The sequence below is a fragment of the Aquarana catesbeiana genome, linkage group LG05, assembly GCF_042186555.1.
Source record: "Aquarana catesbeiana isolate 2022-GZ linkage group LG05, ASM4218655v1, whole genome shotgun sequence".
Lineage (NCBI taxonomy): Eukaryota > Metazoa > Chordata > Amphibia > Anura > Ranidae > Aquarana > Aquarana catesbeiana.
Window position 1 is genome coordinate 648,548,987 of NC_133328.1, and position 25,167 is coordinate 648,574,153.

The window sequence follows — 25,167 nt, forward strand, 5'->3', positions numbered from 1 at the left end:
CAACTTCCTCCTTTCCTTGAATGGAAATGATAGGGGTATAGTTTTAACCTATGAGGCTAGCTCGGTACAGATCCATTTTTTGGATCTACTAATCACTATAGTGGATGGGAGAATTACTACATCCACTTTCTTCAAATCCACCGATAGGAACAGTTTTATTCCCCTTAACTCTTGCCATCATCAATCGTGGCTATCCGCTGTCCCTAAGGGCCAATTCTTACGCCTGAGGCGGAATTGCTCAAATCTGGATGAGTATTTTAGAGAGGCCTCATCCCTTAAATTGAAGTTCTTGGATAAAGGCTATGAGGCAACTATGCTAGAAACTTTAATCGAGGAAGTCGGAAATAGAGAACGTACGGAACTTTTAAGAGATAAACCCCCTCAGGTTAACAACGGTGAGGACTTTAATTTGGCTTTTCTTACCACTTATTCCAGCCAACATTGGGCCATTAAGAAAATCATTAAAAGACACTGGCCGGTCATTAAAAACGACCGTGTTCTTGGCCCCCTACTGCCTAACAATCCTCGTATCCTATTTAGAGGGGCTATGAATTTAAGGCACACTTTGGCACCTAATGTCCCTGATCCACCTCAGCGGTCGACCTTTTTTGGCGACCTAAAGGGTTTCTTTCCCTGTAGAAGATGTAGGGTTTGTAGAGTGAACGCAGTAAGCCAGAGAAGGCTCACAGAATTTACATCAACAGGCACAGGAGTTACTTACCCTATAAACTCTCTCATAACATGCGCCTCTAAGTGTGTGGTGTACCTCCTCAGGTGCCCCTGTGGTTTGGAGTACGTTGGGCGCACCACCAGGAAACTTAGCGTAAGGTTGGGGGAACATATTACTAATATCAAACAAGGGTTCGATAAACATAGTGTCTCTAGACACTATGATGAAGTGCACAATAGAAACCCGAGTGGTACTACCTTCATAGGGATAGAAAAATATGTTCCACATTGGCGAGGCAGCAATGGGAAGCGAACCATATCAAGATCAGAAACCAACTGGATCTTTAGGCTTGGTTCCCATGCCCCGAATGGTTTAAATATAGAGTGGGACATCAACTGTTTTATTAACAACAGTTGAAAGATGAGGTTGTTGGATAAGTTGATGTCCCACTCGGGTATATTTACTTTATATATACTAATTTAACTCCCATTCTGAATAGGGGTAGTACTCTATATATTTTTATTTTATTTTTACTTTTTGTTTATCATTGTCCTAGAACTATTGTAAGGAGTAGGCTATGTTATTGTTTTTCATAATGGGCATTAACAAGCTTCAGTTTTATTCCCTTCCTCTTTTCCCTAATATATTATATAAATTTATTTTATATATAGGGGTATAATGTCACCTGACCTCAATTAATTGTGTTTTTCATGATTTTATATATATTTTTTATATTTTTCATTTTTAATTTTCTAATTAACTAATTAATCTACTTTAACACTTCCTTATAATGCAGCTTGGTTATGTGTTGGATTTCTGGTGAAATTTCCAAAAAAAACACTAGATGGCATCGGTTGAGTGTTTACACGTTGTCGTTTTGATAAGACGTAGTTCAACAGCTTGATGTTCCCTTTGCTTAATTGGCCAGAGAGGTTCATGTCTATATTAAGTTTCTTTATAGCTGATTTCCTATATGAAGCACAGCCTAATATGAACCAATCATAGCGTCCTCCGTCTAGACGCCTGTGTATTTAATGCGCATGCGCGTGCGTCGGTGCGTACCCCTGATGACGTCAGTTGTGACGAAACGGCCGTAGGGTCACAACATTGCACGCACCGCGCATGCGCGATTTTTAAACAAACGGCGGTAGTGTCGTTTTCTTACTCTGCTCGTTTTTTTTGTGTTTTTTGCTTTTTAATGTCTGATTTCGGAATTTTTTGCCAATAAAAGAAACCCAAAGTTATCTGCACCAGCGGAGCTTTTTTTCTTTATCTCTTTCTGGCATTACATACCACATCTCCCTATATTGAACCTGTGGAAGCTTCAAGTCTGCCCTAGGAGAGGACGGGAGCTGGGAGAGTATCTACACTGGTTGGTGGCTGGAGAATTACCTAGGAAGGAGCCCTGGTCCATTGATCCATCTATCAAACGGAGTATCCATGTGGTGGTCCTCCCATATCTACTAAGCCTGATCTGACCCCCCTGAATAAGGGCGGTCACAGGCTTTCTGGTAAGCCTTTTATTCATTCACCTTTCTGGTGGTGGGCAACACCGATCATCGAAGATGCACCCCTGAAATACACATTGCACGGAAATTTATTGCTTTTGGACTTTTTTGCACTTTAAATGTTTTATTTTTAAGATTTTTTTCCATATGTTTATTCACATTGCACGATTGCTTTGGACCTTTTGTTTTTTCATACGTTTACAGTCACAAATAATTCACTTTTATTCATTTGTTTATGGTCATAAGTAATTCACTACCTTTATAGGTCATTATTTATATATATTGTTGATCAAATCTTAGTACATGGTTTAATAATATTTTACCATTCACGTTACATGTCCAGCGCTGCACTCTTTATATTAACTATAATTATATATACACATGTTTTAACCTCTTCCCGCCAGCCGTACGCATATATGTGGCCCTATGAAAAACATCTTTCTGCGTTCAGGAGCTTTCTGATCATGTGACCGCTGTGACAGCCAATCACCAGGGTCATGTGATCGGAATGCCCGCCTCCTGCCATTTAGAGTCTCTTAAAGGGCCGGGTGGCAGGAGCAGCAAGGGGCTAACATTGTTTATAAACATTGATCAGACAGGAGATGGAGAGATACAAAGTAACATTGTTTATAAACATTGATCAGACGGAAGATGGAGAGATACAAAGTAACATTGTTTATAAACATTGTTGTGATTCTAGACATATTATAGAGATGAATAGGGAAGGAAGGAGCAGATGACCCCAGCCCGATTTCATTAGCTCATGTTCAGATTAGTACAGGACTCCGTTAATTTCCCTCCACATCCAAAGTGGACCCTGTGACCCGTCAGGTGGGCGCAGTGTTCAGGAACTCACCAGCAGGCCAGAATGCAGAGCGCTGTGAAGACAATGATAGGGATGGGGTAGGACGCACACAGAAGCCCATGGTTATGGAAAGCCTGCGATATCTTCTCGCGCAGTCTATCAGTCAGGGGCATTCTCAGCGGCTGTCACCTGCGCCCCATCACGTAACCCGTAACCCGCCCTTCAGGCTACTCCGCGGCTTCTTCTGTACTGACCCAGAACATGAGGGACCTGCAGGGGGGGGACACAAGACACAGATACACAGGGTTACTACTGATGGATCACAATGTAAGAATCTACATTTACAGAAACAAAGCATAACCAGGACTGCAGGGACTTTACACCGGTACCAATCTGAAATGGCCCCCATTTCTGGGATAAAGTCCTTTAGCACCCAAGGCAAAAAGGCCAAAGTGCCCCCCTCCCCTCCATGAACTGTGAACTACTTTTGCAGCATAAATTTCAGTCCTTACCCCTTTTTCTGAAATGCCCAAGGCAGTCACCTCTTCTGCCTACCCCTCAGCCCGGCCCTGATGGTACCATAATAATCCACTTGCTGACCAGGACTTTTCTGGGACACTTTCTCTTTACAAGTAAAAATCAGTATTTTTTTTGCTAGAAAATTACTTAAAACCCCCAAACATTCTATATTTCTAGCAGAGACCCTAGAAAATAAAAATGGCAATCGTTACAATAGTCTATGTCACATGGTATTTGCACAGCGGTTCTTAAAACGCAATTTTTTCGGGGAAAAAGTACACTTTAATAAATAAATAAAAAAATAACTGAATATATACCTCAATTTTTTGGTAAAATATAAAAAATGATGTTATGCCGAGTAAATAGATACCAAACATGTCATGCTTTAAAATTGTTTGTAGAATGGCGACAAACTACGATACTTAAAAATTTCCACGCTTTAAAAATTTTTTTTACAGGTTACCAGTTTAAAGTTACAGAGGAGGTCCAGCACTAGAATTATTGCTCTCAATCGAACGCTTGCGGAAATACTTCACTTGTGCGAACACCGTTTACATATGTGTGCGCAACTTACATATGAGGGATGGGGGAGCACTTTAAATTTTTATTTTTCTTATTTAACGTTATTACACTGTCCCTTTGGTTTAATTTTTTTGAAAATTGTGATCACTTTTATTCCTATTACAAGGAATGTAAAACATCCCTTGCGATAGAAATAAGGGATGACAGGTCCTCTTTATGAAGAGGTCTGGGGTCTATAAGGCCCCAAATCTCTCCTCTACCTTTAAAAGCAAAAGAAAAAAAAAAAAGTTTGATTGTTTGCTTTAAAAAAAAAAAAAAAATGTGCTTACTTCCGCCCAAGACCGAATGTGACGTCGCTCCGGTCCTCCAAGAACAGAGGATGATCAGAGACGATCTGGTCTCTTTTCACCTCTATGGCCAGCCCCGCAAACTGTGGAATTGTTTCTCGGACCAGTGAGAACAGTAAGCCCGAGAAACACTATCTGAAAATGATCCAGCAGCTAATTAGCCGCTCGGTCCACTTACATGAGAAAGAAAATTGCTGGCTGAAAAAATAAAAAAAAATAAATACCGGGGTTATGGCGGATAGCTTCAGACATAATCCCAGCAAACCACTTGCAAGCCGTAACGTACAGTGAAGAAAAAAAAAAAAGTATTTGACCCCCTGCTGTTTTGTAGGCTTGCCCACTGACAAAGAAATGTTCAGTCTATAAATGTTAAATGGTTGTTTATTTTAACAGTGAGAGACATAATAACTACAAAAATATCCAGAAAAACGCATTTCAAAAAGGTTATAAAACGATTTGTATTTTAATGAGTGAAATAAGTATTTGATCCCCTATCAATCAGCAACATTTCTGGCTCCCAGGTGTCTTCTATACAGATAATGAGCTGAGATTAGGAGCACTCTCTTAAAGGGAGTGCTCCTAATCTCAGCTTGTTACCTGTATAAAAGACACCTGTCCACAGAAACGATCAGATTCCAATCTCTCTACTATGGCCAAGACCAAAGAGCTGTCCAAGGATGTCGGGGACAAGATTGTAGACCTACACAAGGCTGGAATGGGCTACAAGACCATCGCCAAGCAGCTTGGTGAGAGGGTGACAACAGTTGGTGTGATTATTCGCAAATGGAAGAAACACAAAATAACGGTCAATCTCCCTCGGTCTGGGGCTCCATACAAGTTCTCACCTCCTGGAGGTTCAATGATCATGAGAACGGTGAGGAATCATCCCAGAACCACACAGAAGAATCTTGTCAATGATCTCAGCTGGGACCATAGTCACCAAGAAAACAATCGGTAACACACTACACCGTGAAGGACTGAAATCCTGCAGACCCCGCAAGGTCCCCCTGCTCAGGAAATCACATGTACAGGTCCATCTGAAGATTACTAATGAACATCTGAATGATTGAGAGGAGAACTGGGGGAAAGTGTTGTGGTCAGAGGAGACCAAAATCCAGGTCTTTGGCATCAACTCAACTCGCCGTGTTTGGAGGAGGAGGAATGCTGCCCATGACCCCAAGAACACCATCCCCACTGTCATACATGGAGGTGGAAACATTATGATTTGGGGGTGTTTTTCTGCTAAGGGGACAGGAGAACTTCACCGCATCAAAAGGGAGGATGGACGGGGGGCCATGTACTGTCAAATCTTGGGTGAGAACCTCCTTCCCTCAGCCAGGGCATTGAAAATGGGTCATGGATGGATATTCCATCATAACAATGACCCAAAACACACGGCCAAGACAACAAAGCAGTGGCTCAAGAAGAAGCACATTACGGTGACTGGAGTGGCCTAGCCAGTCTCCAGACCTTAAAATAGTTATGGGGTATTCCTGCGCTATCGTGAACGGGGTTAGGGAGAAAGGAGGAGGGGAACCCAATCTCAATAAAACAAGGAAAAGCAGCCTACACCGAATGGGGTACACCCTGTCCCCAGTTAAAAAGAAAATGAAATAGAGTGTGGTGCTGCGCTAATCCCAATGAGATAGGCGTGTATTGGCTCTGTACTCGTGAGTATCTTATAGTGCACCCAAATTTAATCTTTGCAACTGTAACAGAGCAGTGGAAAGATGACCTAATGTGACAGTTGTATAAATTATGTGCTGATGGTGTATATGATCAAATAATCGTAGTATAGATACACAATAAATACTAATAAATATAACGTGCAAAGTGATTCGTGCTTGAACATCATGGTAGCAAAAATAAATATATGGGTGAATAAATATAACATAGATAAAGATAGCAGCTGGCTCAAACTATCAACAGTCGCCAACTAGCTTAATTAAATATAAATCAACACATTCATAAGTGCATATATAACCAAAGTGCATCCAGTGCAAATTAAATGTGGCTAAGTGCTAAAAGTTCATTAGTATGCATGCAAAATATTATCAGGTGCGGTGCTCCTTGCGGCGAAAAACAATTAATCAAAAGTCCATAAAACGTGTAATGACTTCCGTGCTAAACATGGGTGACAATAGTGGTCAGTCTTCATGCAACAGTGTGCACATTGGTGGGCAGTGGCCCCTTACCTGAGGGTAATGGGGTAATCGCATTTAGCCACTCAGAGGCATGGCGGCCTTTGTAGAGACCATGGGTATAATCTGCTATGGAGGATGGTAGAAATGTGGTCCTATCCTGATCACTTCTCTTGTAGGGGCGTCTAGTCCTTTCAAGTAGTGTCCCGCGGTCACCCAGATCGATTAAGAAAGGAAGCCCACAATAGTGTAGTATTGTATGGAAGCATATCACTTTTATTACAATATAAAATTCAGTACTCACATAAAACGTTTAAAAACCGGGTGGAGATCCGACGAGCGGCGAGCTCGTAATGCAATAACTGTCAGAGTGCGCCCGTCCCGTCCCTACGCGTGACGTCACGGTCACGTGACTTCTTCAGGGGTACAGGGAGGCACTGTAGATGTCTTTAAATAGCTCCCCATAGACTATAATGAGCGGCCATTTTCCCGGAGCCGCCAGGAAGTATTCCGGCGGCCATTTTGCCTGGGACTAGTGGGCGCAGCTGGGATGTTAGTCGGCCAGTCACAGTAACAGGGGCGGGCGCCTCGCAGTAGCAGCCCCGCCTCATCTGGCCAGCCCACATACACATCCCTTGTAACTGTCAGCAGAGGGGAAAATAGGCATACAATACCGGCCAGCCAAGTGACCGATCGTCTGTGTATGGCGGTGGATATCTCATCAGCCTACACAGATCGATAATCGGGCAGGGGACATGGAGCTTCAAACATGTTTTACAATTAAGACATGTTAAAAACAGGTTAAGGTAAAAAATAGAGATATGTAAATAACATTAAATATTATTAAAATTAAGAAGATGGAATGGGGAATTTGAAATGATTGTATATAAAATATATACAAAGCCGCACGGTCTGGGATTACCTCCCTTTGCCACATACGTCCACACAACATTAGTAGTCGTATATCTGTACCTGGTATCAGCACTTTTGTATGATGAGACTATGCATATGTTAGTTTGGATCCATTTTTATATTGTTCTAGTGTGACCGTGCGGCTTTGTATATATTTTATATACAATCATTTCAAATTCCCCATTCCATCTTCTTAATTTTGCTAATTTTAATAATATTTTTTAATAAAATATACGTTTTTTTATATATATTTTTTATGGACATATTATACAGCCATTTAATGTATTTACATATCTCTATTTTTTACCTTAACCTGTTTTTAACATGTCTTAATTGTAAAACATGTTTGAAGCTCCATGTCCCCTGCCCGATTATCGATCTGTGTAGGCTGATGAGATATCCACCGCCATACACAGACGATCGGTCACTTGGCTGGCCGGTATTGTATGCCTATTTTCCCCTCTGCTGACAGTTACAAAGGATGTGTATGTGGGCTGGCCAGATGAGGCGGGGCTGCTACTGCGAGGCACCCGCCCCTGTTACTGTGACTGGCCGACTAACATCCCAGCTGCGCCCACTAGTCCCAGGCAAAATGGCCGCCGGAATACTTCCTGGCGGCTCCGGGAAAATGACCGCTCATTATAGTCTATGGGGAGCTATTTAAAAGACATCTACAGTGCCTCCCTGTATCCCCTGAAGAAGTCACGTGACCGTGACGTCACGCGTAGGGACGGGACAGGCACTCTCTGACAGTTATTGCATTACGAGCTCGCCGCTCGTCGGATCTCCACCCGGTTTTTAAACGTTTTATGTGAGTACTGTATTTTATATTGTAATAAAAGTGATATGCTTCCATACAATACTACACTATTGTGGGCTTCCTTTCTTAATCGATCTGGGTGAGCCCGGGACACTACTTGAAAGGACTAGACGCCCCTACAAGAGAAGTGATCAGGATAGGACCACATTTCTACCATCCTCCATAGCAGATTATACCCATGGTCTCTACAAAGGCCGCCATGCCTCTGAGTGGCTAAACGCGATTACCCCATTACCCTCAGGTAAGGGGCCACTGCCCACCAATGTGCACACTGTTGCATGAAGACTGACCACTATTGTCACCCATGTTTAGCACGGAAGTCATTACACGTTTTATGGACTTGTGATTAATTGTTTTTCGCCGCAAGGAGCACCGCACCTGATAATATTTTGCATGCAAGAATTGCATGCATACTAATGAACTTTTAGCACTTAGCCACATTTAATTTGCACTGGATGCATTTTGGTTATATATGCACTTATGAATGTGTTGATTTATATTTAATTAAGCTAGTTGGCGACTGTTGATAGTTTGAGCCAGCTGCTATCTTTATCTATGTTATATTTATTCACCCATATATTTATGTTTGCTACCATGATGTTCAAGCACGAATCACTTTGCACGTTATATTTATTAGTATTTATTGTGTATCTATACTACGATTATTTGATCATATACACCATCAGCACATAATTTATACAACTGTCACATTAGGTCATCTTTCCACTGCTCTGTTACAGTTGCAAAGATTAAATTTGGGTGCACTATAAGATACTCACGAGTACAGAGCCAATACACGCCTATCTCATTGGGATTAGCGCAGCACCACACTCTATTTCATAGTCTCCAGACCTTAATCCCATAGAAAATATGTGGAGGGAGCTGAAGGTTCGAGTTACAAAACGTCAGCCTTGAAACTGGATCTGCAAAGGAGGACAAAATCCCTCCTGAGATGTGTTCAAACCTGGTGGCCAACTCCAAGAAACGTCTGACCTCTGTGATCGCCAACAAGGGTTTTGCCACTAAGTCATGTTTTTTACGAAGGGGGTCAAATACTTCTTTCACTCATTAAAAATACAAATCAATTTATAACTTTTTTGAAATGCGTTTTTCCTGGATATTTTTGTTATTCTCTCACTTTTATAATAAACCAACCATTAAAATTATAGACTGATCATTTCTTTGTCAGCGGGCAAACGTACAAAATCAGCAACCGATCAAATACTTTTTTCCCCTCACTGTATACATACACGTATTGTGGTTGACAAGTGGTTATGTCAGAAATATTGAAATGTTGGTAGATAAAATTAGAGAAGACCCAAAATTTTACCATGTCCTTCCAAAACCACCAATCTGGTGCTCCTCACAGGACTAAAACCTGAGGCATTTGGTCACACGACCTCAGCAGAAAAGGAGGACTGGATTTTTGGATTAGCGGATCCTCCTCCCCGCAGAGACCACATGGTCTAGTATTTTGGCCACATGATCAGCACTGGCGGGATCCTGGAGAAACATTTCCCCCCATGAAAGAATCATGTTTGTGAATCTTCATTTATCCAACAAGGGCATTCCGCTCACTTCCTGTTGAGCCACTGAGACAGGAAGTTAAGGGAAATTTCCCCAATGGAACACATACCGCGAGCAATAAATTCACAGATGTTTTAACCCTTCCCTACCACACACTTTAATAATTGAGGCTCTGTGGCCCTCCCACTGGTCCAGGCCTGTACGGCGCGCGCAGCGTCACGACGGTCACATCGGTGAAATCGGAGCCGAGTGAGTCAGCAGTGGAGAAAAGGTAACGGATACACAACAAAGCTTTTCTTCCAGGGACTCGGAGGAAACCCATAAAACAGGTTTAACAGCCGAGACCCAGAGAGCTCCATACAAACCTGTCTGCTGCGGGTTCATAGCTGGGAGCGCGGCGTGTACGAGACTGTCACCTCAATATGAGGAATTCCACAACCAACTGCTACAACCAGCTATAGGCAATTCAGGTCTTTTACTGCCGGATTTCAGACAACCTCTCCCGTCATATACAGTAAAAAAATACAATATATATATATATATATACACACACACACACACACACACATCATATACTACATCTGTACTCAAGGAGACAATGAAATGCCAGCCACCTGGCTCTCTGGCCTACATTGTTCTGGGTTTGATATGGATTTGAAACCATTGGGCAGTATGGAAGCCAGGCACATAGCATTTAAGAGCAACACAACTCTGGAAGCTGTGCCCAAGAGAAGACAGAAAGGAACAGTCACCAGTATTTCCTGTGGTCTCCTGGCTGCTGATCTTGTGGCCTTACCAGGTCTTGTCCTGCACTGTTTCTCTGTGTGGATGCGGCCATCTTGGAGTAGACAGGGCTTTGCGCTTCCTCATTTCAGGAATGGTGATCTGATGACCAGTTGGCTAATGATAGGGGTGGTGGAAGCACAGATCCACAGAACGGATGGAGCAGAAGCAGGGAGATCCTTACACTGCAGGTGCTCAGGTATAGCTTCCTCTCCAGCAGGGAGAACAATTCTCCTGAGACTACCAGGCTCGGAAGCAGGGAGATGCTTGCATTGCAGCAGCTCGGGTAGAGAATCTTCTCCCGCAAGGAGAACAGTGAGCAGAACAGCCCATTATGAGGGGTTCCCACCATCCCTGTGCTGAGTTCCCGGGTCTGTACACCCGCTGTGCCCATTATGAGGGGTTCCCACCATCCCTGTGCTGAGTTCCCGGGTCTGTACACCCGCTGTGCCCATTATGAGGAGTTCCTACCATCCCTGTGCTGAGTTCCAGGGTCTGTACACCCGCTGTGCCCATTATGAGGGGTTCCCACCATCCCTGTGCTGAGTTCCAGGGTCTGTACACCCGCTGTGCCCATTATGAGGGGTTCCCACCATCCCTGTGCTGAGTTCCCGGGTCTGTACACCCGCTGTGCCCATTATGAGGGGTTCTCTCCATCCCTGTGCTGAGTTACCGGGTCTGTACACCCGCTGTGCCCATTATGAGGGGTTCTCTCCATCCCTGTGCTGAGTTCCCGGGTCTGTACACCCGCTGTGCCCATTATGAGGGGTTCCCACCATCCCTGTGCTGAGTTCCCAGGTCTGTACACCCGCTGTGCCCATTATGAGGGGTTCCCACCATCCCTGTGCTGAGTTCCCGGGTCTGTACACCCGCTGTGCCCATTATGAGGGGTTCCCACCATCCCTGTGCTGAGTTCCCGGGTCTGTACACCCGCTGTGCCCATTATGAGGGGTTCCCACCATCCCTGTGCTGAGTTCCCAGGTCTGTACACCCGCTGTGCCCATTATGAGGAGTTCAGGAAAGAATAACATGTGACTCAACCTACCAGACTTCACCCATGATTGAAGTATTAGTTTTGGAAGGATCGGCCTTTTCTTTTGTCCAGTGATGACTAACTCCACCTTCTGATAGATACAATAGTCTCAGTTTCCTCGTTTGTTTACACAGAAATGTCAGCGCTCCGTGTGTACAATGGAATCTGATCAATACAGATTGGAAATGAGTAACCCGACATCAATAGTGACTGCGGCCCCAGCACATGACGGCAGGCTGGCTGACCCAAACCTGTGATATCATCCCCACCCCCACATTCTAAACCAATTACCCAAAAGGCTGAGCTATATGTTCTCTGTACAGCACTGCGGTATATGTCAGAACTATGCAAATGTACAGTGCATCCAGAAAGTATTTACAGCGCTTCCCTTTTTCCACATTTTGTTATGTTACAGCCTTATTCCAAAATGGATTAAATTCATTATTTTCCTCAAAATTCTACAAACATCCCCCATAATAACAACTTGAAAGAAGTTTGTTTGAAATTTTTGCAAATTTATTAAAAATAAAAAAAAAGGAGAAAATCCCATGTACATAAGTATCACAGGCTCCTCCCATGTACATAAGTATCACAGGCTCCTCCCATGTACATAAGTATCACAGGCTCCTCCCATGTACATAAGTATCACAGGCTCCTCCCATGTACATAAGTATCACAGGCTCCTCCCATGTACATAAGTATCACAGGCTCCTCCCATGTACATAGGTATCACAGGCTCCGCCCATGTACACAAGTATCACAGGCTCCTCCCATGTACATAAGTATCACAGGCTCCACCCATGTACATAAGTATCACAGGCTCCACCCATGTACAGAAGTATCACAGACTCCTCCCATGTACATAAGTATCACAGGCTCCACCCATGTACATAAGTATCACAGGCTCCTCCCATGTACAGAAGTATCACAGGCTCCTCCCATGTACATAAGTATCACAGGCTCCTCCCATGTACATAAGTATCACAGGCTCCTCCCATGTACATAGGTATCACAGCCTTTGCTCAATACCTTGGTGAAGCTCCTTTGGCACCAATTACAGCCTCAAGTCTTGTTGAGTATGATGCTACAAGCTCGGCACACCTATTTTTTGGGCAGTTTCTCCAATTCTTCTTTGCAGGACCTCTCAAGCTCCATCAGGTTGGATGGGGAGCGTCGGTGCACAGCCATTTTCAGATCTCTCCAGAGATGTTCAATCAGATTCAAGTCTGGGCTCTGGCTGGGTCACTCAAGGACATTCACAGAGTTGTCCCATAGCCACTTTGTTATCTTGGCTGAGTGCTTAGGATCATTGTCCTATTGGAAGATGAACCATCGCCCCAGTCTGAGGTCCAGAGCGCTCCGAAGCAGGTTTTCATCAAGGTTTTCATCGAGTTTTCCCTCGATCCTGACTAGTCTCCCAGTTCCTGCCGCTGAAAAACATCCCCACAGCATGATGCTGCCACCACCATGCTTCACTGTAGGGATGGTATTGGCCAGGTGATGAGAGGTGCCTGGTTTCCTCCAGACATGATACTTGCCATTCAGGCCAAAGAGTTCAATCTTTGTTTTATCAGACCAGAGAATTTTGTTTCTTCAGGTGCCGCTTGGCAAACTCCAGGTTGGCTGTCATGTGCCTTTTACTGAGGAGTGACTTCCGTCTGGTCACTCTACCATACAGGCCTGATTGGTGGAGTGCTGCTGCAGAGATGGTTGTTCTTCTGGAAGGTTCTCCCCTCTCCACAGAGAAACGCTGGAGCTCTGTCAGAGTGACCATTGGGTTCTTGGTCACCTCCATGACTAAGGCCCTTTTACGCTATTCGCTCAGTTTGGCCGGGCGGACCGCTCTAGGAAGAGTCTTGGTGGGTCCAAACTTCTCCCATTTACAGATGATGGAGACCACTGTGCTCATTGGGACCTTCAATGCTGTTTTCTGTACCTTTCCCCCGATCTGTGCCTTCATGCAATCCTGTCTCGGAGGCTTGGTTTGTGCTCTGATATGCACTGTTAAGTGTGAGGCCTTATATAGACAGGTGTGTGCCTTTCCAAATCATGTCCAATCAACTGAATTTACCACAGGTGGCCAAGTTGTAGAAACATCAAGGATGATCAGTGGAAACAGGATGGACCTGAGCTCAATTCTGAGTGTCATTGGAGGAGCCTGCGATACTCCTCATGTACATGGGAGGAGCCTGCGATACTCCTCATGTACATGGGAGGAGCCTGCGATACTCCTCATGTACATGGGAGGAGCCTGCGATACGCCTCATGTACATGGGAGGAGCCTGCGATACTCATGTACATGGGAGGAGCCTGCGATACTCATGTACATGGGAGGAGCCTGCGATACTCATGTACATGGGAGGAGCCTGCGATACTCATGTACATGGGAGGAGCCTGCGATACTCATGTACATGGGATTTTTTTTTTCATTTTTATTTTTAATTTTCAAAGATTTAAAACCAACTTATTTCACGTTGTCATTATGGGGGATTGTTTGTAGAGTTTTGAGGAAAATAATGAATTTAATCCATTTTGGAATAAGGCCGTAACATAAATTGTGGAAAAGGTGAAGCGCTGTGAATACTTTCCCAGATGCACTGTGTAATAATATGAAAGGGTCACAGACTTCCCTTTGGTTGGCTCCATGTGACATATTGGGTAAAATACAGAAGTGAAAGCAGTGGAAGGTTATTATGGTCAGATCTCTCTCCATTAAAATACAGAAGAAAAACCACAGACCGGACTCCCCAGCAGGGCAGGCTCAGTGCAATCATTGAGTGTGTGTGTAATGGTGACCAAACTACACGGGAGAATCTTGTCAGTGATCTCAAGGCAGCTGGGACCATAGTCGCCAAGAAAACAATCGGTAACACACTACACCGTGAAGGACTGAAATCCTGCAGACCCCGCAAGGTCCCCCTGCTCAGGAAATCACATGTACAGGTCCATCTGAAGATCACTAATGAACATCAAATGATTCAGAGGAGAACTGGGGGAAAGTGTTGTGGTCAGAGGAGACCAAAATCGAGGTCTTTGGCATCAACTCAACTCGCCGTGTTTGGAGGAGGAGAAATGCTGCCTATGACCCCAAGAACGCCATCACCCACCGTCATACATGGAGGTGGAAACATTATGATTTGGGGGTGTTTTTCTGCTAAAGGAACAGAAGAACTTCACTGCATCAAAGGGACGATGGACGGGGCCATGTACCATCAAATCTTGGGAGAGAACCTCCTTCCCTCAGCCAGGGCAATGAAAATGGGTCATGGAGGGGTCTTCCAGCATGACAATGACCCAAAACACATGGCCAATGGAACAAAAGGAGTGGTTTAGGAAGAAGCACATTAAGGTCCTGGAGTGGCCTAACCAGTCTCCAGACCTTAATCCCATAGAAAATATGTGGAGAGAGCTGAAGGTTCGAGTTACCGAACGTCAGCCTGGAAACCTTAATGACTTGGAGAAGATCTGCAAAGAGGACAAAATCCCTCCTGAGATCTCTGCAAACCTGGAGGCCAACTCCAAGAAACGTCTGACCTCTGTGATCACCAACAAGGGTTTCTCCACCAACTACTAAGTCATGTTTTGTGAAGGGGTCAAATACTTATTTCACTCATAAAAATACAAATCATTTTATAAAACGTTTTTGAAATGCGTTTTTCTGGATATTATTGTTGTTATTCTGTCTCTCACTGTTATAATAAACTGACCATTAAAATTATAGACTGATCGTGTCTTTGTCAGCGGGCAAATGTACAAAATCATATATATACACACATACACACACACACACACACACATACATACATATACACACACACACAGTTGTGCTCATAAGTTTACATACCCCGGCAGAATTTGATTCCTTGGCCATTTTTCAAAGAATATAAATGATAAACACAAAAACTTTTCTTTCACTCATGGTTCGTGTTTGGCTGAAGCCATTTATTATCAATCAACTGTATTTACTCTTTTTAAATCATAATGGCAACAGAAACAACCCAAATGACCCTGATCAAAAGTTTACACACCCTGGTGATTTTGGCCTGATAACATGCACACAAGGTGACACAAAGGGGTTTGAATGGCTATTAAAGGTAATCATCCTCACCTGTGATCTGTTTGCTTGTAATTAGTGTGTATAAAAGGTCAATGAGTTTCTGGACTCCTGACAGACCCTTACATCTTTCATCCAGTGCTGCACTGATGTTTCTGGATTCTGAGTCATGGGGAAAGCAAAAGAATTGTCAAAGGATCTGCGGGAAAAGGTAGTTGAACTGTATAAAACAGGAAAGGGATATAAAAAGATATCCAAGGAATTGAGAATGCCAATCAGCAGTTACATAGTTAGTCAGGATGAAAAAAGACACAAGTCCATCCAGTTCAACCATAAAAAAAAAAAAAAAAAAACCTAAAAAAAAAATAAAAAATATCGTACAATCCAATAGACCCAATTCTATACCCACAGTTGATCCAGAGGAAGGCAAAAAAACCCAGCAGAGCATGCTCCAATTTGCTACAGCAGGGGAAAAACTCTAATCAAGAAGTGGAAAATGAGGGGTTCTGTTGAAACCAAACCACGGTCAGGTAGACCAACTAAAATTTCAGCCACAACTGCCTGGAAAATTGTTCGGGATGCAAAGAAAAACCCACAAATAACTTCAGGTGAAATACAGGACTCTCTGAAAACATGTGGTGTGGATGTTTCAAGATGCACAATAAGGGGGCACTTGAAGAAAGATGGGCTGCATGGTCGAGTCGCCAGAAGAAATCCATTACTACGCAAATGCCACAAAGTATCCCACTTACAATACGCCAAACGGCACAGAGACAAGCCTCAAACCTTCTGCCACAAAGCCATTTGGAGTGATGAGACCAAAATTGAGCTTTTTGGCCAGAACCATAAACACTACATTTGGAGAGGAGACAACAAGGCCTATGATGAAAGGTCCACCATCCCTACTGTGAAACATGGAGGTGGATCGCTGATGTTTTGGAGATGTGTGAGCTACAAAGACACAGGAAATTTGGTCAAAATTGTTGGCAAGATGAATGCAGTATGTTATCAAAAAATACTGGAGGAACATTTCATTCATCAGCCAGGAAGCTGCACATGGGACGTACTTGGACCTTCCAACATGACAATGATCCAAAACACAAGGCCAAGTCCACCTGTCATTGGCTACAGCAGAATAAAGTGAAGGTTCTGGAGTGGCCATCTCAGTCTCCTGACCTCACTATCATTGAGCCTCTCTGGGGAGATCTCAAACGTGCCGTTCATGGAAGAAAACCCAAGAATTTACAGGAACTGGAGGACTTTTACCAAGAGGAATAATGGGCAGCTTTACCATCTGAGAAGATAAAGAGCCTCATCCACAAATACCACAAAAGACTTCAACCTGTCATTGATGGTAAAGGGGGCAATACACGGTATTAAGAACTGGGGTATGTAAACTTTTGATCAGGGTCATTTGGTTAGTTTCTGTTGTCATTATGATATAAAAAGAAGTTAACACAGTTGATTGATAATAAATGGCTTCAGCCGAACACTACCCATGAGTGAAAAAAAAAGTTTTTGTGTTATTCATATTTTGTTAAAAATGGCCAAAAAACAAAAAAACAAAATCATAAATTCTGTAAACTGAGCACAACTATATTCCCCACAAAAGTGGAGTTTCCCCGGGTGGAGGTCATATGACGTTGTGGGAGGGAAGTGGTGATACCTGCAGTATATATATATTACATAAATGATGTATAAATAATAATAATAAAAAAAAAAAAAAAAAAAAAACACAACACACACAAGCAAAAACACAAAAATTACAAAAGAGAAGATTTGTATCAATACGTCTGTTCTAATGAATGTATATCAATATCTTGATATAAAGAGACCCGTCACCCCAGTGTATACTTAGTAAATGAGACGTTGAGCACTTACTGTGGATCTTTGTTCGATATTAATGTTTACAGAGTATTGTCGGAGTCTCTCTTCCCCCCGATATCCCGTAGCCTGAGCCCCCCCCCGTAACATCACCGGGGCTCCGGCACATGAAGCAGAGTCCGGGCAGGAGACGGGGCCCCGCAGCGCACCGAGCTTTCCATCCACCTCCCTCGGCTCAGGCTCCAGATGACAACACTGGAGGTCATGTGACTGAATTGTTTACAATCTTATCACTGGAGCCAACACTGAGCAAGGTGGAGGGAAAAGGCATCGCTATTCTGTGTATTAATAGAGCACAGACATGTGGACGCACACAGAGCCTGCTGCACCCAGAATGTGTCGCTCTCCGGAGGAATGGCTGCCAGGTGCTGAATAACACATTACATAACTGCTGGGAGTCTCCAACAACGGAGAGGAGACTCCGAATACACAGCTGTACATGACGGGAGAGGAGACTCCGAATACACAGCTGTACATGACGGGAGAGGAGACTCCGAATACACAGCTGTACATGACGGGAGGAGAGGAGACTCCGAATACACAGCTGTACATGACAGGATGAGGAGAGGAGACTCCGAATACACAGCTGTACATGACGGGAGAGGAGACTCCGAATACACAGCTGTACATGACGGGAGGAGAGGAGACTCCGAATACACAGCTGTACATGACAGGATGAGGAGAGGAGACTCCGAATACACAGCTGTACATGACGGGAGGAGAGGAGACTCCAAATACACAGCTATACATGACAGGATGAGGAGAGGAGACTCCGAATACACAGCTGTACATGACGGGAGAGGAGACTCCGAATACACAGCTGTACATGACGGGAGGAGAGGAGACTCCGAATACACAGCTGTACATGACGGGAGGAGAGGAGACTCCGAATACACAGCTGTACATGACGGGAGGAGAGGAGACTCCGAATACACAGCTGTACATGACGGGAGGAGAGGAGACTCCGAATACACAGCTGTACATGACGGGAGAGGAGACTCCGAATACACAGCTGTACATGACGGGAGGAGAGGAGACTCCGAATACACAGCTGTACATGAAGGGAGGAGAGGAGACTCCGAATACACAGCTGTACATGAAGGGAGGAGAGGAGACTCCGAATACACAGCTGTACATGACGGGGGGAGAGGAGTCTCCGAATACACAGCTGTACATGACGGGATGAGGAGAGGAGACTCCGAATACACAGCTGTACATGACGGGAGGAGAGGAGACTCCAAATACACAGCTATACATGACAGGATGAGGAGAGGAGACTCCGAATACACAGCTGTACATGAAGGGAGGAGAGGAGACTCCGAATACACAGCTGTACATGACAGGATGAGGAGAGGAGACTCAGAATACACAGCTGTACATGAAGGGAGGAGAGGAGTCTCCGAATACACAGCTGTACATGACGGGATGAGGAGAGGAGACTCCGAATACACAGCTGTACATGACGGGATGAGGAGAGGAGACTCCGAATACACAGCTGTACATGACGGGATGAGGAGAGGAGACTCCGAATACACAGCTGTACATGACGGGATGAGGAGAGGAGACTCCGAATACACAGCTGTACATGACGGGAGGAGAGGAGACTCCGAATACACAGCTGTACATGAAGGGAGGAGAGGAGACTCCGAATACACAGCTGTACATGACGGGGGGAGAGGAGTCTCCGAATACACAGCTGTACATGGACGGGATGAGGAGAGGAGACTCCGAATACACAGCTGTACATGACGGGAGGAGAGGAGACTTCAAATACACAGCTATACATGACAGGATGAGGAGAGGAGACTCCGAATACACAGCTGTACATGAAGGGAGGAGAGGAGACTCCGAATACACAGCTGTACATGACGGGGGGAGAGGAGTCTCCGAATACACAGCTGTACATGACAGGATGAGGAGAGGAGACTCCGAATACACAGCTGTACATGACGGGATGAGGAGAGGAGACTCCGAATACACAGCTGTACATGACGGGATGAGGAGAGGAGACTCCGAATACACAGCTGTACATGACGGGATGAGGAGAGGAGACTCCAAATACACAGCTATACATGACAGGATGAGGAGAGGAGACTCCGAATACACAGCTGTACATGAAGGGAGGAGAGGAGACTCCGAATACACAGCTGTACATGACGGGGGGAGAGGAGTCTCCGAATACACAGCTGTACATGACAGGATGAGGAGAGGAGACTCCGAATACACAGCTGTACATGACGGGATGAGGAGAGGAGACTCCGAATACACAGCTGTACATGATGGGAGGAGAGGAGACTCCGAATACACAGCTGTACATGACGGGATGAGGAGAGGAGACTCCGAATACACAGCTGTACATGACGGGAGGAGAGGAGACTCCGAATACAAAGCTATACATGACGGGAGGAGAGGAGATTACTCGCACACAACGCGGCGCCCCCCGCTGACACACTGGGATTCCGGACAGGAAACACATTGATACATGTCACTGGGAATAACGAGAGACAATCTGACTTCTATAAATCGGGCCCCACAGTGCACAGAGCTACACCCCTCAGACATAACATACGGGACCCCCAGAACAGACATCTACAGTGTGCGGTCCCCCGGGGGCTCTGAACACGGCTCTGTACAGTACCTGTTCCCAGACGGAACACAAAGGCTGAATGTTTGGCAGAGCCGAGGGTCCCCCCCCGGACTAGGCACACTGTGACCTCTGTCTGGTCTCCCTGCATGCCGGACAACATCAGACACAAAATATAATCCCATTTCTCACAGAGGAAAACTCCAGTCACATTTCTCCTGCACGGGGTCCCCCCCTCCATCACAGGTCTTCCCCTCCATCCCACGGTGTCCCCCTCCATCCCACGGTGTCCCCCTCCATCCCACGGTGTCCCCCTCCATCCCACAGGGGGCCCCCTCCATCACAGGGGGCCCCCTCCATCCCACGGTGTCCCCCTCCATCCCACGGTGTCCCCCTCCATCACACAGGGGGCCCCCTCCATCACACGGTGGCCCCCCTCCATCACACGGTGGCCCCCCTCCATCACACGGTGGCCCCCCTCCATCACACGGTGGCCCCCCTCCATCACACGGTGGCCCCCCTCCATCCCACGGTGGCCCCCTTCCATCCCACGGTGGCCCCCCTCCATCCCACGGTGGCCCCCCTCCATCACACGGTGGCCCCCCTCCATCACACAGTGTCCCCCCTCCATCACACAGTGTCCCCCTCCATCACACGGCGTCCCCCCCAACGATGCCGGCTTCGCTGATACAATTGGATGGGTGAATGCCATGAAGGATCTACAGAACCCCTCAGCAGGCTGGTGAACCAACTGCCCGTCTCATGGGTATTATTGGGGCATATACTGCCAGAAGAGGCTGATCACATTCCACATCCAACACACAAATATAGACATTTTTCTGCAGTGCTACATTCTCCATCTGGATATCAGGCAGTGCAGTCAGCATAGCTTCTAAACAACTCCAAGACCACAAGGTATATCTCCTTCAGGAAACAAGGAGTCTAAAAGGGCCCGGGCTGGAGGGGGGAAAAGAAAAAAAAAAAAAAAAAAAAGACATAAGGGGCCAGGGCTCCCGGGAAAGACAGAGGGGGGAGGATGTGTGGAGAGGGCCCTGGGCTCCCAAAAAAGACAGAAGGGCACAGGGTTCCGGGGGGGGGGGGGGGGAGCGGAGGGGCCTGGGCTCCCGGGACAGACAGAAGGGGGGGTGTGGAGACAAAGGGCCCTGGGCTCCTGAGAAAGACAGAAGGGCACAGGGTTCCAGCAAGGGGGAAGCAGAGGGGCCTGGGCTCCCAGGAGAGACAGAAGGGGGGGGGGGGTGTGTGTGGAGACAAAGGGCCCTGGGCTCCCGAGAAAGACAGAAGGGCACAGGGTTCCAGCAGAGGGGCCTGGGCTCCCGGGAGAGACAGAAGGGGGGGGGTGGAGACAAAAGGCCCTGGGCTCCCGGGAGAGACGGAAGGGCACAGGGTTCCAGCAGAGGGGCCTGGGCTCCCGGGAGAGACGGAAGGGCACAGGGTTCCAGCAGAGGGGCCTGGGCTCCCGGGAGAGACAGAAGGGGGGGGGGGTGGAGACAAAAGGCCCTGGGCTCCCGGGAGAGACGGAAGGGCACAGGGTTCCAGCAGAGGGGCCTGGGCTCCCGGGAGAGACAGAAGGGGGATGGAGACAAAAGGCCCTGGGCTCCCGAGAAAGACAGAAGGGCACAGGGTTCCAGCAGGGGGGGGGGAGCAGAGGGGCCTGGGCTCCCGGAGGGAGATAGTTGGAAAATGTGCAGGTCATGTTAGTGGACGGAGCAGGTGACGCTCCTCTCATACCAAATGTCCGCACTCCACCTCTATAAATATTATAACTGGCACAGACAAAAAAAAACAGATTATACAAAATTCCTTCCCTCTGATCCGATCAACAATGTGAAAGACACAAAGCTTTGATTCATGGAGAAAACATGCGGGAGAGAGAAAAGCCAAACCCCCCAGCCAGAGAAATGGCATGTACCGGGCCACACCAAAGATTCAGGTGACAACCTACATTGTTAATGATTGGTGGTTGATCAATTATATTGTCTATAAACATTACATCTCTTTAGCTCCTGTCTAAGCAGTGTTTATAAACAATGTTACATTATGGGAGAACAGAGAAAAGCAGTGCTGGTCCAAAACCCCTCTAGATTAAAACCCCAAATCAGAAAAATATTAAAAAAAATTATATATTATATACACACACACACATATATACAGTGATGACGGAAAGTATTCAGACCCCCTTAAATTTTTCACTCTGTTATATTGCAGCCATTTGCTAAAATCATTTAAGTTCATTTGCTTCCTCATTAATGTGCACACAGCACCCCATATTGTACACACAGCACCCCATATTGTACACACAGCACCCCATATTGTACACACAGCACCCCATATTGTACACACAGCCCCCCATATTGTACACACAGCACCCCATATTGTACACACAGCACCCCATATTGTACACACAGCACCTCATATTGTACACACAGCACTCCATATTGTACACACAGCCCCCCATATTGTACACACAGCCCCCCATATTGTACACACAGCACCCCATATTGTACACACAGCACCCCATATTGTACACACAGCACCTCATATTGTACACACAGCACCCCATATTGTACACACAGCCCCCCATATTGTACACACAGCACCCCATATTGTACACACAGCACCCCATATTGTACACACAGCACCTCATATTGTACACACAGCACTCCATATTGTACACACAGCACCTCATATTGTACACACAGCACTCCATATTGTACACACAGCCCCCCATATTGTACACACAGCACTCCATATTGTACACACAGCACCCCATATTGTACACACAGCACCCCATATTATACACACAGCCCCCCATATTGACAGAAAAACACAGAATTGTTGACATTTTTGCAGATTTATTAAAAAAAAAAACTGAAATATCACATGGTCCTAAGTATTCAGACCCTTTGCTCAGTATTTAGTAGAAGCCGCTTTTGATGAGTCTTTTTGGGAAAGATACAAGTTTTTCACACCTGGATTTGGGGATCCTCTGCCATTCCTCCTTGCAGATCCTCTCCAGTTCTGTCAGGGGGGATGGTAAACGTTGGTGGACGGCCAATTTTAGGTCTCTCCAGAGATGCTCAATTGGGTTTAAGTCAGGGCTCTGGCTGGGCCATTCAAGAACAGTCACGGAGTTGTTGTGAAGCCACTCCTTCATTATTTTAGCTGTGTGCTTAGGGTCATTGTCTTGTTGGAAGGTAAACCTTCGACCCATTCTGAGGTTCTGAGCACTCTGGAGAAGGTTTTGGTCCAGGATATCCCTGTACTTGGCCGCATTCATCTTTCCCTCGATTGCAACCAGTCGTCCTGTCCCTGCAGCTGAAAAACACCCCCACAGCATGATGCTGCCACCACCATGCTTCACTGTTGGGACTGTATTGGACAGGTGATGAGCAGTGCCTGGTTTTCTCCACACATACCGCTTAGAATTAAGGCCAAAAAGTTCTATCTTGGTCTCATCAGACCAGAGAATCTTATTTCTCACCATCTTGGAGTCCTTCAGGTGTTTTTTAGCAAACTCCATGCGGCTTTCATGTGTCTTGCACTGAGGAGAGGCTTCCATCGGGCCACTCTGCCATAAAGCCCCGACTGGTGGAGGGCTGCAGTGATGGTTGACTTTCTACAACTTTCTCCCATCTCCCGACTGCATCTCTGGAGCTCAGCCACAGTGATCTTTGGGCTCTTCTTTACCTCTCTCACCAAGGCTCTTCTCCCCCGATAGCTCAGTTTGGCCGGACGGCCAGCTCTAGGAAGGGTTCTGGTCGTCCCAAACGTCTTCCATTTAAGGATTATGGAAGCCACTGTGCTCTTAGGAACCTTAAGTACAGCAGAAATGTTTTTGTAACCCTGACCAGATCTGTGCCTTGCCACAATTCTGTCTCTGAGCTCTTCAGGCAGTTCCTTTGACCTCATGATTCTCATTTGCTCTGACATGCACTGTGAGCTGTAAGGTCTTATATAGACAGGTGTGTGGCTTTCCTAATCAAGTCCAATCAGTATAATCAAACACAGCTGGACTCAAATGAAGGTGTAGAACCATCTCAAGGATGATCAGAAGAAATGGACAGCACCTGAGTTATATATACGAGTGTCACAGCAAAGGGTCTGAATACTTAGGACCATGTGATATTTCAGTTTTTCTTTTTTAATAAATCTGAAAAAGGTCAACAATTCTGTGTTTTTCTGTCAGTGCCGTGTGTACAATATGGGGTGCCGTGTGTACAATATGGGGTGCCGTGTGTACAATATGGGGTGCCGTGTGTACAATATGGGGTGCCGTGTGTACAATATGGGGTGCCGTGTGTACAATATGGGGTGCCGTGTGTACAATATGGGGCGCCGTGTGTACAATATGGGGCGCCGTGTGTACAATATGGGGCGCCGTGTGTACAATATGGGGCGCCGTGTGTACAATATGGGGCGCCGTGTGTACAATATGGGGGGCCGTGTGTACAATATGGGGGGCCGTGTGTACAATATGGGGGGCCGTGTGTACAATATGGGGGGCCGTGTGTACAATATGGGGGGCCGTGTGTACAATATGGGGGGCCGTGTGTACAATATGGGGGGCCGTGTGTACAATATGGGGGGCCGTGTGTACAATATGGGGTGCTGTGTGTACAATATGGGGTGCTGTGTGTACAATATGGGGTGCTGTGTGTACAATATGGGGTGCTGTGTGTACAATATGGGGTGTTGTGTGTACAATATGGGGGGCTGTGTGTACAATATGGGGGGCTGTGTGTACAATATGGGGTGCTGTGTGTACAATATGGGGTGTTGTGTGTACAATATGGGGTGCTGTGTGTACAATATGGGGTGTTGTGTGTACAATATGGGGTGCTGTGTGTACATTAATGAAGAAAAAATGAACTTAAATGATTTTAGCAAATGGCTACAAAATAACAAAGAGTGAAAAATTTAAGGGGGTTTGAATACTTTCCGTCCTCACTGTGTATATATATATATATATATATATATTTTTTTTTTTTACTGATTTGGGGTTTTAATCTAGGTGGGATCTTGAACCAGCGCTGCTTT

At 45.7% G+C, this 25,167-nt stretch overlaps 1 protein-coding gene across 1 annotated transcript in view; it reads right to left on the reverse strand.

The window, feature by feature from the left end:
• SCAP (SREBF chaperone) overlaps positions 1-25,167 on the reverse strand; it is a gene marked incomplete in the record, with an annotated part of 103,247 nt that overhangs the window by 50,014 nt on the left and 28,066 nt on the right. The window contains 1 exon segment of the mRNA XM_073632510.1: positions 3,035-3,253. Within this exon segment, the coding sequence (XP_073488611.1) occupies positions 3,035-3,156 (122 nt within the window).